The 14,436-nt window shown below is 34.1% G+C and overlaps 1 protein-coding gene and 1 non-coding gene across 2 annotated transcripts; both read right to left on the bottom strand.

Moving 5' to 3' along the window:
* Positions 1 to 1,399: 1,399 nt before the first annotated feature.
* Positions 1,400 to 12,870, bottom strand: LOC106718642 (collagen alpha-1(IX) chain). The gene is made up of 23 exons (XM_045684521.1): positions 12,764 to 12,870; positions 11,195 to 11,250; positions 10,791 to 11,004; positions 10,340 to 10,532; positions 9,838 to 9,915; positions 9,433 to 9,519; positions 8,706 to 8,774; positions 8,398 to 8,436; positions 8,148 to 8,219; positions 7,722 to 7,784; positions 7,501 to 7,596; positions 6,605 to 6,683; positions 6,392 to 6,453; positions 5,591 to 5,690; positions 4,875 to 4,963; positions 4,625 to 4,732; positions 4,157 to 4,264; positions 3,676 to 3,792; positions 3,397 to 3,451; positions 3,144 to 3,245; positions 2,485 to 2,652; positions 1,799 to 1,861; positions 1,400 to 1,551 (listed from the first exon to the last, which is right to left on the bottom strand). The coding sequence occupies exons 1-23, from the start codon at positions 12,769 to 12,771 to the stop codon at positions 1,448 to 1,450; spliced, it is 2,130 nt and encodes a 709-aa protein (XP_045540477.1). The 5' UTR covers positions 12,772 to 12,870; the 3' UTR covers positions 1,400 to 1,447.
* On the bottom strand, positions 3,931 to 4,002 carry Trnad-guc. The gene has a single exon. It is a non-coding gene; the product is annotated as a tRNA-Asp (tRNA).
* Positions 12,871 to 14,436: the final 1,566 nt, after the last annotated feature.

Here is a 14,436-nt window from a genome sequence, read left to right as displayed (position 1 = left end):
TTTAAAATTATCACAAGAAATCAGGTATCCAAAAGCAAAATAACGCGTTGTCAAAATGACAATTAAATGTTATTATTTTTTTATAATTTCTAATCTTCATTCTAGTTTAAATATAAAAAAAAACAAGTAATAGTAATAAGTATAAGTAATTTAGCAAGTAAGTTTAGTATAGTAAATGGTTAAAAAAAAAAAAAAATTATAATTAAGTTAAATTATATGTATTTATAAGTAAGCAGGAACAAACAATGTAGCACAGGGATATTAATAAAAAAAAAAAAAAAAAGATAACTAAAACCTGTGCAGGAAAGAGTACGGACCAAGCGTCTGTAGATGTAAAAATATTAATTAAAAAAAAAAAAATCTTCATTCTAAATAAAAAATATCTTTTATTACGTCTATGATCTTAAAAAATAATAAATTATCTATTGACAAAGAATTATTCGCTGTATTACACTATTTTAAAAACATTAAGGTAGATTTTGTAGTAAAAATACAATGATAACTCAACTAAATATAGATATAACGTAACCGTTTTAAAAATAACCAATAATATCAAAACAACTGCAAGCGACCTAATGGTGTTTACCAACACTAAGCATTAGCATTACAAACAAGACTACGAGTTTAGTACAAATATTGTTTCCTTTACGACAGTAACGGTTTTGTAAACTCAATGCAATTGCACGATTTGCATCAACACTGTTGTTGCAACATGTTTCATATGCATCGAACCGTGTTTTCCGAACTGAAATACTTGTAATGCTAGTGGAAATGCACAGTAAGTCGTGTTGTAAACTGAGACACTGACTGGGGATTTCCACTGGCTTATTACAATCCTTTTACGTCCGTACAATGAACGACAAAAGAACGTAGATTATAATTTAAAATCTAAATACAAAATAATAAAATAAAACTTGAAATAAAACCTGGAAGCTTTATAAACGATAAAAATTTCCCGCTTCCACGATGTCGCCTCTACAAGTTGTAAAGCAGCTTTTTATGGATTATCCCAAGTGAAGTACTCTTGTTTGCACGCAGCACTTTATCAATGTGTGAGAGGGACTAATTCTTGATTCTACCGCTTTTGCAAAGTTTTTTTTTTATAAAAGTCCATAACACCAGTTCATTCAGCCAGATCCTTTTGTGGATTTTAAATCTAAGACTTATTTATTAGAGTTTAAAAATTGAAATTGTCAAATGAAAAAATAAAACTAATAAATTGTTGCATTTTTTTTTTGTTTATTTAAGTACTCATATTTTTTCAACTACTCGTATAACACAACATGTACGAATATTTATTTCATTTTTAAGTTTTTAATCAAATTCTTTATGTATTTTAGGAAATTACCAAAACTAAAACAAATAATTCAAACAGTTTTTGACTAATTCATTAATACCGCCATCAATTAAGAATCATAACAAATTACTAGAAGACTAGAATTGTCATCTATGGGCCTTTAAAGTTTCCAATGGGTGAGTACGCGTAGTATGCCGCTACTGGACAATCATAATTCCCTCGAGGTCCTGGCACACCGCGAGGACCTATTGGACCTGAAGACGAAAAAAAAATGTTTGGACTTAAAATAAAATTTATGACCCAGGTGTAGTTATAAATGTTGAAATAGACCAATTACTACGATTTTTTGTTAACTATCGTATATTGCGCCATCTAGGAAGCGGAACATGCCACAGTGCAGTTCAGAATTTTGGCAGAGAATATCAACTGGGCGTTAGATTTGAAAAATTAATTTGGTTGTGAATTTATAAAAAAAAAGAAAAATAAAAAGAAATTTTTTACCCGGGTGTCCAGGATCACCGCGTTGTCCGATCCTCCCGTCAGGTCCAGGGGGTCCTATAGGACCTAAGGAAGGAGAAGAAATTAAATATTTTAATTAATGCAGTAATCCTTTTAACCGAAATAATTTTAGCTACTTAAATTTGATTAAAATAAAACGTCATCATTATAAATTGTTTTAAACACAACCATGGGTGTTTCGTCAAGAAAGGGCAATGGGAACTGCTCCCCTTTCTATAGAGAATCGAAAATATATAAAATATAGGTCGACAAAAAGGAAGTTGGAACAGTTTTGTTCACTGATAACCTTTAAAATTTGCAGGCGCCGCTGTTCATATGTAAATACTGCCATAAGAGTCTCGTCGAACAAACTACTTATTACCAAGATGCCTACAATACTATTGAACCACATAGATAATTCAAAAACTACTTGTTTAACACAATAACATTCTCTTTGGAATAAAAAAAAGAATTTTTACTATTATCCCCGCACCCCGCCACCTTGAGTGGCAACGCCCTTAAACACAACATTCATAAAAAACTACGAGTAAGCAGTGCCATCTGGTGTACAGTTATAAAATAAACAATTTAGCGCCATATAGTTTAAAAACCGATTATAAGCTTCACAATCGGATGGTAACATAAATAATCATTGGTTATAAGATTGAGTGATGGTATATTTATTATACCTTGAACACCTCTAGGTCCCTCAGGTCCTGGAATTCCAATCCCCTCCTGACCCCTCTCCCCTTTAACTCCTTTCTCGCCACTAGGTCCTGAACTGCCGGGTCGACCGGGTTCACCAGTTTCTCCTGGATAACCTCGGGGCCCTTGCATTCCGGGTTCTCCAGGTAATCCTTGATTAAAAAAAAATAATTTTTACTGATAATTACACCGCAAATATACTACAATTTTTTTTAAGTTATTTAGTCAATATTTATAATTTTAACGAAACAGCAAAAGCTGTTTTCATTTATTGGGTTAAACTAGATCAGTGTTTCCCAAAGTGGACGATAACGCCCCCTTGGGGGCGATAACGCCTCCTTTTGTAACCTATGGGGGGCATTGAAATTAATTAAAGTAATGAAATTGTGGTTTTTAAGTTTTAGGTCTGAATAAAAATTAGGGGGCTCTGAAATATAATTGATTTTCAAAGGGGGCGGTGAAAGAAATAAGTTTGACAATCACTGAACTAGATAATGATTCGAGACTTTATGATACTGAGGACTTTGTATTGTATTTTGCGAGTCACACATTGGCGATACAATTTTTTATTTAAATTAAATTGAAAAAATAAAAACTGAAATATATGAATAAAAAAGGTACTAATCACAACAAAACATTTTACCTGGTAAGCCAGGTGCGCCCGCTCTACCAGGCGGGCCTCTTTTAGAAATTATTGTCGGTGTAGTTTGAGTTGTCAACCTTTCCATCAACTCTGCTATACGCACTATGAAAATAAAAAAAAACTCATTATTAGCACGCACAAAAAGTTTTCACTATTTTTAATTTAATAACATTCTGGCTGTATAAAGTTAATTAAAAAGCAAAAACCCATTAAAATCATGAGGACTAAATATAATGCAGTTTGTAAAACGTACCTCTAATTAAATCTTCACATATATTTCTAACTGCCATTTCAGTAAGCGAGTCTGGCTGAAATTAAAATATTCCTAAACAATTAAAAACGAATCACTGACGAAACATAAGAACAAAAAACAACTTGTTCAATACTACTTAACACAACAATTAATGTTTTTCCCGCAGTGGAAACCCACGATAATATTAGTATAAATAACATTTTAATCCCCAGCAACCGATTTTACAATTAAAATAAGTGATTAACTTTACTTGCATAGTTTTGAAATAATTCAAATTACCTGAGCAACAATATTACTAGATGCAGGTAATCCGGGCGGACCTCTCTGTCCTGGAGTTCCCGGAATTCCGTCTACGCCATCTCTGCCAGGTACACCGGGAAATCCTTGATCACCTTTCTGTTTGTAATTTTTAAATTGAAACAAGTAAATCAAACAATTATGTCCTTTATACCTTGTCTATTTGTTACTACAATTTTAAAATGGAACATTAATCTAATCTTTCGTTTACTATGTCAAAAATAAACACAAAAGAATCTCCCCGGCGGGGAATCGAACCCCGGTCTCCCGCGTGACAGGCGGGGATACTTACCACTATACTACCGAGGATTGTTTAACACAACTGAAATTAAATATTAGTTATTATTTAAAGAAAAATAATAGAATCTGAACATATTAAAAAAATATAAAGTAAGCCATTGTTTTTAAAATATCAGAAATTATCTTATAATTTTTGAACATCCTTTAGTAAAATAAATCTTACAAGTCCTCTTTCGCCTTGTGGTCCGGGGGGTCCCGGTATGGCGACCTGCTCTGCTATCGCGGCAGCAGCTCCAGGAAGACCTGGTGGACCCCGCGGACCTTCGGGACCCTGCAATCACTTACACATACATGACCAGAGTCGGTGTTAGTATAGGACACGGTTAGTATAGGACACGGTTAGACGATTGCCCAAAGCGCAGAACTAAAAGGACCGCCACAGGTCTACCAATTACACAGTCTCACATAACCCTCTTAATTCCCCACAAACGCATGGTATAAAAATGGGTGCCGTAGAAATCTCGCCCAGGGCTAGTTGACCTAAAACCGTTTCTGTATATGACTTTGGATTCCAAATGCCCCGAAACGTGTATTGATACATAATGGAGTCACTTTTTTGTCAAAAACAGGGCCATCTTTTAACAATTTAATCACATTTTGGAACATCGTAAGAAGAAAATTGAGGACTCACTGGTGGTCCTTCGGATCCCTTTTCTCCAGTATCACCTCTCAGTCCCGGTAGACCTCGTTCACCAGTTTGACCTGGTACCCCCGGTGGGCCTTGAGGACCTGGTAGACCCTAAAATTAAAAAAGTCAATAATAATGCACACTTTTGGATGAACTTTCGTTATGATTTTGGATACTTTTAAAAATTTAAATACCTTTTCTTTGTAACATTCTTGTTTATATAAGGTAGTTTTAAAAGATCATAAATATTTACCGGGACTCCATCCACTCCTGGAGGACCCCTAGCACCTGGGTCGCCATCACGACCTGGTCGACCGGGATAACCCCTTTCACCTTTTGCACCTGAAATTCACTAACAATTATTTTACACATCAACACAAGAAAATAAAATAAAAATCAGAAATACTGCACCTATATAACATTCCGGGGAATAATACGAATCGAACAATACTTATCACTTAATGATCCTTAAAGCATTTTCAAACTACAAGCGGTCACAATACAACGTTAAATAATTGCAATCAAACGATAAAACGAAAAAAACAAGCCAAGTGCGAGCGCGACTTGCGCAACAAGAGTTCCGTATAAACCTGTAGGTATATAAGTAAAATTTACGGTTTTCACGATTTTTCCTTTAATTGTACAGTAAGCTGTAAGACGTTGCTTCGTACCAAATTTCAAAATTTTAAGTTCACGAGAAGTACCCTGTAGGTTTTGATTCCCTTGCGAGTGTCGAAAATTTGCTACATAAATAGCTTTATCTTTATTAAATAGCTGATTGCGTTGGCTTAGAAGTTTGATTTATTCACAGATCCAAGGGACAGTAGACCTGAGTATTTTTTATAAATTCCAGCTTGATACATGCATTACAGGCAGACGGACGGACAACAAAGTAATTCTTTAAGGGTTCCGTTTTTTTCTTTCTAGGTACGGAACTCTAAAAAGAATTATTATCTTGTATGGACTTACCGTGTATTAATGAAGCATTAATATTAGCAGGAGGTCCAGGTGGGCCTTGTATCCCCGGTACACCAGGGGGTCCCACGGGGCCCGGTGGACCAGGATAACCCTACGAAAAATACATTGAAAAAAATATATCAACGCAAGTCGTGCCAGTGCATACGGATACTGGTTATGAGAATATAGTAAATGCAATGTAACGCTTTTAAAGATTTTTTAATTGTTCTATCTATCTCAATATATATAAATCTCATGTCACAATGTTTGTCCTCAATGGACTCCTAAACCACTTAACCGATTATAATAAAATTCGCACACCATGTGCAGTTCGATCCAACTTGAGAGATAGGATAGTTTAAATCTCAAATTATAGTCGCAATTTTAATTTATTGCTAATTATTTGTCTGTTATTATTTGACAGTCACAATTATCTGTTAACTCCAAATGATTCTAACAGATGTCGATTTCGACTGGGTTGAGTAATCAATAGATGGCGCTGCTATGATAAATCTACGAACGTGTCATATAAGCTTATTAACTGCGCGCGGACGGAGTCGCGGGCGACAGCTAGTCTTTATATATGTAAAAGAAAGTCGTGTTAGTTACACTATTTATAACTCAAGAACGGCTGAATCGATTTAACTGAAAATTGATGGGCAGGTAGCTTAGAACCAGGAAACGGACATAGGATAATTTTTCCGTTTTCTATTTTTTTATTCCGCGCGGATGGAGTCGCGAGTAAAAGCTAGTTAGAATTAAAATAAAGATGTTAATAGTAATAAAGTTCTTGTTTCAAGTTGCATAACTTACATCTTTACCATCATCACCGGGCAACCCCGCTAATCCAACAAGACCAGCCTCTCCTGGGTCACCTGAAAATAATATTTCATACCCTGATAATCATAACTATTTAAAAAATTACTTTATGTTTCGGATTAATGAATTATCTTAGGTATAATGAAACTCAATAATAAAACTAGCAAGCGCGCAATATTCTTCGTTTTCGATGACGGAATACTTTACCTTTTTGTCCTGTATCGCCTTTGTCACCTTTAGGTCCTGGTTTCCCCCTTTCGCCCGGAGGTCCAGGACCAATTGTTCCCTGTAGATAAACATCAAAATATGAAATATATAGAAAAATAAATACAGCTAAAAAAATCGACGGATATATATGTCGGATGAGCACCGCCCCAAGTGTTTGAGAAACACACAACGTCAGTGGTGGTAGCACCACTAACATCATTTTTAGCATTGCTCATCCTTAAATGAAACGCAGCCTTTGATGAATAACCTTATATTTCTCAGCAGAGTTTTTGCCTCCTTAAAGAGCTCTGAACACTCCGGCGGTCGTACTGAGACTGCTCCAGTGCCTTTTTTTTTTTTTTTTTTTTTGTGACTGAGTAGTCACTGTTTGCCTTGAGGAGGCATTTACAGTTTCACCGGGCTTGAGGTGGCCGGGCGCAGAGGCGCTTAGCCTAAACCTCGTTTAAGAGTAACTAGGCTCGAGGGCTCCCTCAGGAGCCTCGGCTCGGGCTGTTACTTCGTTATTGTAACCGGATTGGGGGCTCCAGTGCCGCCGGAACATTCTTATTTATACCCTCATGAGACTTACAATAAAGTGTTTGAATTTAGTAATCGTTTGTAAATTAATCTAAAAATTACAATAAATGAAGTTTTAATCAATTAATCGATTGTAAGAACGTATTTACAAGAGTTATTTAATTAATTTCAACAGCGAGATATTTTTATAAGATGGTCACGCCGATATATATAATGACATGTTATTTCTTAGTTTTTTTATAGCAGGAAAATAAAAGTAAGCTTAGCTATTTTCTCTCATCAAATTATCTATCTATCCCTTTCATATTTATTACTGCTTCTCAATCATTTAAACGTTCCATTTCCGACACTATACTTACATTGATAATGCTGCCGGGTGGACCTGGTTCACCTCTGTCACCCTTAGGACCAGTTAATCCATCACGCCCCGGTGGCCCTTCTATTCCTCGTACACCCTTAATAAAAATAACATTTTTAGAAGGACATTATTATTATTTTTATGTAAATATATATTTAAATGAATAGTTCAGACTAAAAAAACTATTTTATTTGTTTTTAATGTAAAATATTTGTAAGTTACCGGTAGCCCTGTGTAACCTCTAGGACCCTGTTCCCCTTTATCGCCTTTCTGACCTTCGGGACCCTGAAATCGTAACATACAATCACAATAGAAATATCAAGGATAACCGTAGTCAGTGTTCAAATCACGAAATTTCAGTGGAAACAATAAGTTTTAACATTGTCAATTGAAAATCAACATAAACAATGTTTACAGCAACTACACATACAAAAAATACGTGTGTCTGTATGTAATATCGAAAAAAAAATATTTCGTATACATCATAACAAAAAACCAACATTTAAATTTCTCGTCTGGCTGTTTGTCCGTTTGACGACGGAAAAGAATCTGATATATGCGAGCATATTATACTACTTTTTTAATTCTACTCCGACGAAGTTGCAGGCGTTGTTGACATCTCTGTATATTTAATCAATGCAAACTTACTGGAGGACATGTTTCGTTACAAGTGACCGGCAATAAAGATTGCAAGTTGGGAGACGACTCGGGTGATATAAGCTGAAATGAAAATGTGTATCAAAATAACAATTGTGAATGAATTAAAATTGTGAATCAAAATAACCATTGTGTAGGTATTAATGTTACAAATATACAACATACTCATTTGTTAGGTAGATTTCTTCTTATTAGTATAACCCTAGTATACTATTGAATTTTGAAATGCTTAAATACTTACCGGCGAAGGAACAGTGACTGTCAAAGGTTCAGATAATTCCTGTAAAAATTTAGTACGCTTAAAAAGTAAACTTCTTAATCTATGTATATATCTATATATATAAAAGAAAGTCGTGTTAGTTACACTATTTATAACTCAAGAACGGCTGAATCGATTTGACTGAAAATTGGTGGGCAGGTAGCTTAGAACCAGGAATAGGACATAGGATACCTAATTTTTACCCCGTTTACTATTTTTTATTCCGCGCGGACGGAGTCGCGGCTAAAAGCTAGTTACAAATATTAGAAAACAGTTAGAATACTACTTACAATTTCCTCACAACTATCCTCTGTTAAATTATACCGGTTGCAACTCAATGACAACCATTGAAGATCTATCTGTGAAATATAAAATAAAAAATGGTTATTGTGAGAAAACTATAAAATATAGATATATGCTATCGCGGACTTTTATTTAGCACATTCAAAGAGCTACTATTCGCCATACATCATTCTTATGTAGGTCCTAGTTTAGCCTACGTAAGCGCTGAAAACAAAAATATCCCTATTTTTCACAACGAATTTTGAAGCTAAATTCAATATTTACTAGTCTTCTAGTTATTTAAAAAAAATGGGACCAATCTGCAAGCACTTCCTTTAGATTAAAATATTTTTTATCAAATTCGAAGCACCAGGGGCGGAACATCGCGGTAACACACATAACAAAAATACAGTCGAATTGATAACCTCCTTCTTCTTGAAGTCGGCTCAAAAATAACCATTATCACCTAAGAAATAAAGACTTTTATTGATTGAATCTAGACTCCAGATTAATCTTACTAATATTATAAATGCGAATGTTTAGATGGATCGATGGATGTTTGTAAAAAGTTATCACCATGGAATTTGGCATAGATGTAGAATATAGTGTGGAAGAACACATAGACTTATTAAGCTTTTTTTAAAATTCCGCGCTGACGGAGTCTTGTACAAAAGCTAGTTAGTGTATAAAATGTATTTTGCCCTAGATTATAGACCTAAGTACATTTATACATACCGGTGCTGGAGTACCATCATCATTGGTTACAATGGAAACCGATGTAGCATTTCGGAAGTCGTGTTTCTTTATCTTTTCAGGTAACAACTGGTAAAAGAACAAAACAAAAGATAAAAATAAAGCACAAAATTATCGATTCTTTCATCTGACCTAAAACTCGAGCTTAGTAAATTTGTTGCTAAATAATTTTTTTTATTACTGAAAATCCGTAAGCAATGAGAAACACGAATTTAAAATAAATGATTATAAAACATATCGTCCCTCTCATTATCATTGACAGAGACAGAGATAACAATATGTTTTAAACAGGGATTTTGGTCTCAGAAACCGACGGTTAGTATTGTATTATCTGTGGTATTATTAAGGAAACTTAATCTTGAACGATTTTGATATAAAGAACCTTACTTCATTACAATCAATGGCAACATGAACGGCATCATCTGTAACCGCTGCATGTATTTTATGCCATCCAGATGTGAAGAGCTGCAAATAGAAATAAATCAGATATTTTTTTTGTTTCTTTTATTCTCTCGTTAGTTTTTTATTAGAAAAATGAGGACTCTTGATGTTGTTAAATTAGCGAAGTGACCGCATGATTAACTTCTGCAATATACTAAGCGGCCGCATATGCGTTGCATACCGAACGCATGAGGGAATGTACTGAAAACGATATTTTCCCTTCCTCGACATCTCCACCCCCAAATCAATTTCTCCGTCTCACCATTTACTTACAAGGAAAATTATTATTAAGTGGACTCCTTCACTTATTCGTCAAACAAAATGTGTTTACTTCACGCATGTCTTCTGTATGGGCGTGGTGTTGCACTGGTAGAGCGAGCCACTCCTGTAGCTAACGCGGACTCCACTGTTAACTCTACCCATCATTCGTTAAACCCTTGTTTCTTACCTCAGGACAATCAAATACGACTCTAGAAGTTTGTACGTAAACGCTTAACTTCTTTAAATTCGGTAACAAAGTTAATGAGAACAGGAGGTTGCGTGCTCGTGCTCTAATGAGGCTCCATGGTCTTTGAAGACCTTGCGCGTTGAACGTCGCCACCACACTGAAATGTTCCGGCCATCCGTTCGGGAAAACTTCTCTGGAACACATTAAGAAAGTACTTACGTAATTAAATATGGCTTCAGAGAATGTTCTCGAAAGTATTTCGCGCTAATATACAACAAATTCGTTAGTACAGTGGTTCTATATAACATTGTTGTTTGTTTGTAGGCAATTTTATTCCACTATATAAGAATTAGTACTGTATCATCTGAAAGGTTGAAATTTTTTTAACGGTTATTTTCAAGCTTATTTAATTCCATAACTAGCAATTATTTTAATCACATCAATAACTTACTTCAAAGGTAACGTAAGATTAGCTCCATCGCCAATTCTGTACGCTCGCTGCAGATCCTGTGAGCCTTGTACCAATGTGACTCCAGTTGTATCAGGCTGGTCTAATCTGTACACCGCTATCAAGTCTACTGTCTGGAAGTCAACGTCACCAGGTCGAAGAGGGGAGCACGGCGCGTATGGTGACACATCCAGTGTGGATATTGTTGTTATATTATCTGTAAGGGATAATTAATTGAAATATATCTGTGTATTATAAAACATAGATCAAATATATATGAGGGAAGTAAAACAGAAGATAAAATTTAAATTAAACTATTTGCTATTTAACTTTAAAAGGCGCTGAGCATAAATTATTCTAACATTATTTGGCATATAAAAATAGAATGAAAAGTATATAAGTATTACCTGTAGCTTTACTATTAATGTATGGATATAGTAATAAAAGAAATGTTAACTGGAACCTGAAAATATAAGTAAAATATGTCATAGATAATTAACATTGGCCGAGATATATCGTCCAACATTGTCCCAATTTTGTGTTCGATCAAATCTCGATACATAATAATGGGTCAACAAATAATTGACCTCGGACAGTGTTACATGCGTACCACTAAAAGGCCTTCAAACCTCAATCAGCCGCGTTAAGGAATCAATTTATTTTAAATGTTACAATGTGTTTATTATTACCACAATGTATTGAAGTAACGTATTCAGATAATAATGCATCGAATTGGGAAGTATTTTCACAAATATTTTACCAGGCAAATTATTAAATTCGTTTTTCTGTAAATGGTTTAGATCCGTTACATTATATACTATCGATTTATAGCGAATGAATGAACATTTTCGCTGATATTTATAACTAACTTTTGCCCGCGACACCGTTCACGCGGAATAAAAAAGAATTAATAAGTAGCCTATGTGTTCTTCTAAACAATGTTCTACATCTGTGCCAAATTTCAGCGAGATCCGTTGAGGCGCTCCTGAGATACCTTCAAACAGACATCCTTCCATCCATCTAAACTTACGCATTTATCATAATAATAGCTTTTACCCGCGACTCCGTCCGCGCGGAATAAAAAATAGAAAACGGGGTAAAAATTATCCTATGTCCGTTTCCTGGTTCTAAGCTACCTGCCCACCAATTTTCAGTCAAATCGATTCAGCCGTTCTTGAGTTATAAATAGTGTAACTAACACGACTTTCTTTTATATATATAGATGTAGTAAAATATTCCTAGCGAATACAACAAACGAAGTATAAATTCATTCGAAGACGTTGTAATTTATCTTGCCCATTTAATGTAAAATATATTAAATATCTTGAAATATGACTTCAGATTAGCAAAGATGGTATGCAAATACAAACTACATTAAATAGAATATTTGTATAAACAATTTAACATGTCATTCACGTTAGCAATAGTAAAGTTAATTGTCAAAGACACCAATAGTCGTCATTTCGTGGTCTAATTGGTTCGCCTTTACAAATATTAATTTGGTTCAATAACTATAGCGCTCGTAAAAGTGTTTGTTGTTTTGAAAAAATTATCCTGTCGTTCCGTCATCAAGCAATAATTTCGACTTATGCCTGAACATAGGTTCTACTGCAACAGATCATTACGAAAAGAAACTTTTCTTTCTTAACCTCAATATTTAGTTTCATAAAACTTTTAATTGTGATTATTTAAAATTTAGAACTAAGCAAAAAATATTTTATACTATTATTATCAAATAATAAAGGCATTTATTTATTGTACTATTTTCCTTGTAATAATGATTGCCGATATTTTATAAAATCGTAAATTAAATCAAATAACAACTTATTTTTTATGTAATCCTATTCAAGATATAACCATGAAAAAAGATCTTAGACTTCAAATTTTACGTTCAATTCAGATTCGTCAACTATAAATTTTACAGTAAATAACTCTTTTATAAGAAACAAGAAACTATCAAAAAAAGTAAAACTTACCACGTCATATTAGCGAAATATTTAAATGAATACCGTACATATTTTTAAATCGTGCAACACAATACGAACGCACTGGCAGCACTGACCGAGGAGCAGCCCGACTGGCTAACTAACGGACCTGAGATTTGTCTGGTCCAGCCCAGGACAATATATATCAATTAATTCGTTGCATGACAGCCTCGTTATAGCCGAATGTAAAACTCCTGTAGTCATTATATTGCGGTATAGTGATATGCGTCAGTAACATTACTGCAATTAAGTAATTAAAAAAGACGTACTGTCACATTAAGGACTGTCACATTTAAAAGGATCATTCAGGGCCATCTCTAATGTAATATTAGTATGATAAATCTACTCTAAGGGACTGACATAACCATAAACTGACTCTGAGTGTGATTATTAAACCAACAACACGACTTACAATTATTATATACTAGCTATCACCTGCGACTCTGTCCGCACGTAAAAAACGTAGTAAGTGTAGCCTATGTGATATTCCAGACAATGTTCTACATCTGTGCCAAATTTCATAAAGATCCGTTGAGCCGTTCTGGAGATAGATTCAAACAAACATCCATCCATCTAAACATTCGTATTTATAATATTAGCCTGAATTAAAATATCCCTCTGCGTAAATATTTCACACATGCAAATGTCAAGATGTAACCGCCATCCGTTACCCTCATTAGAATAAGATGGTAAAGAATGACGATAAATGAATAAACATTGTGGTATTTTATGATAACTGATTCTATGAAATTTATTGAACAACGCTCATGCAGAGCAATGCATATGGAAATGAATAAGATGTCACTTCTAAGAAGCTTAGACCGATGCCATTAGTGCGCCTGTTTTACCCTTGACTATACTAATTGGTTCATTTTGATTATCATCAATGAAGGAATTTATTAATATTTCTTTATTTATTTCTATCGACGAACGTTCTAATAATATTCTAAACCGGTGGATTCTAAACTATTTTTGTCGCAGGAATATCCAAAAAAAACTGTTTTGGAACCAAAATAAATTCCGGTCTCAATGGGAGCAGAATAACAAATGATTTTACCTCAATCAGTCCTGTCTCTTATATGCCAGGGCCCATTCGTTCTTTACTTCTAAACTATTTAAAAATAATGTATCAAATTTGCCGTACAAAAATAATTCCTAAACAGCTAACAGAATACTTTATTCACATTGGCAACTATTGGGAACAAACGGACAATAGGATATTTTTTTTAAATTAATTTTTAATTTACCCGAAGCAGAATAAAAGATGAAGGATGATAGAAAGAAATAGTATGCTGCATGAAAGTACGAGAAGAAAAATTGCGAGAACTGGAATGAATGTGAATTAGATAAAATAGGCTCTGACCCAAATATGTCGGAGGTAGAGTAAAATATATATATATATATATATATATATATATATATATATATATATATATATATATAACTTGTTCGCATATATATATATGCGAACAAGTCAAAACAGAACATAAAACATTTATAGCACCAATTCTGCCATCATACATAATACATATTCAATATCAGATGCGGTTGTGGTGACAGTAAATTTTAACATATTTTCCGTACATGTAATTTTAATAATACGAAGTTTCAAAATCGTTTCCTATCATATTAGTAACAGTTTTACTTTTAATTCCGCCTGTTCT

The sequence above is a fragment of the Papilio machaon genome, chromosome 26 (genome assembly GCF_912999745.1).
Source record: "Papilio machaon chromosome 26, ilPapMach1.1, whole genome shotgun sequence".
Taxonomy (NCBI): Eukaryota; Metazoa; Arthropoda; class Insecta; order Lepidoptera; family Papilionidae; genus Papilio; species Papilio machaon.
The sequence above is the reverse complement of the archived record's forward strand: the minus strand, read 5'-3'. Positions and strand labels throughout refer to the sequence as shown.

Coding starts and splice junctions, on each gene's coding strand:
- LOC106718642 (XM_045684521.1), bottom strand. Junction 7,785..8,147: donor GTAACGAAACATGTCCTCCA/GTAAGTTTGCAT, acceptor TTACGATTTCAG/GGTCCCGAAGGTCAGAAAGG. Junction 3,246..3,396: donor ATGTGAAGATTTAATTAGAG/GTACGTTTTACA, acceptor TTATTTTCATAG/TGCGTATAGCAGAGTTGATG.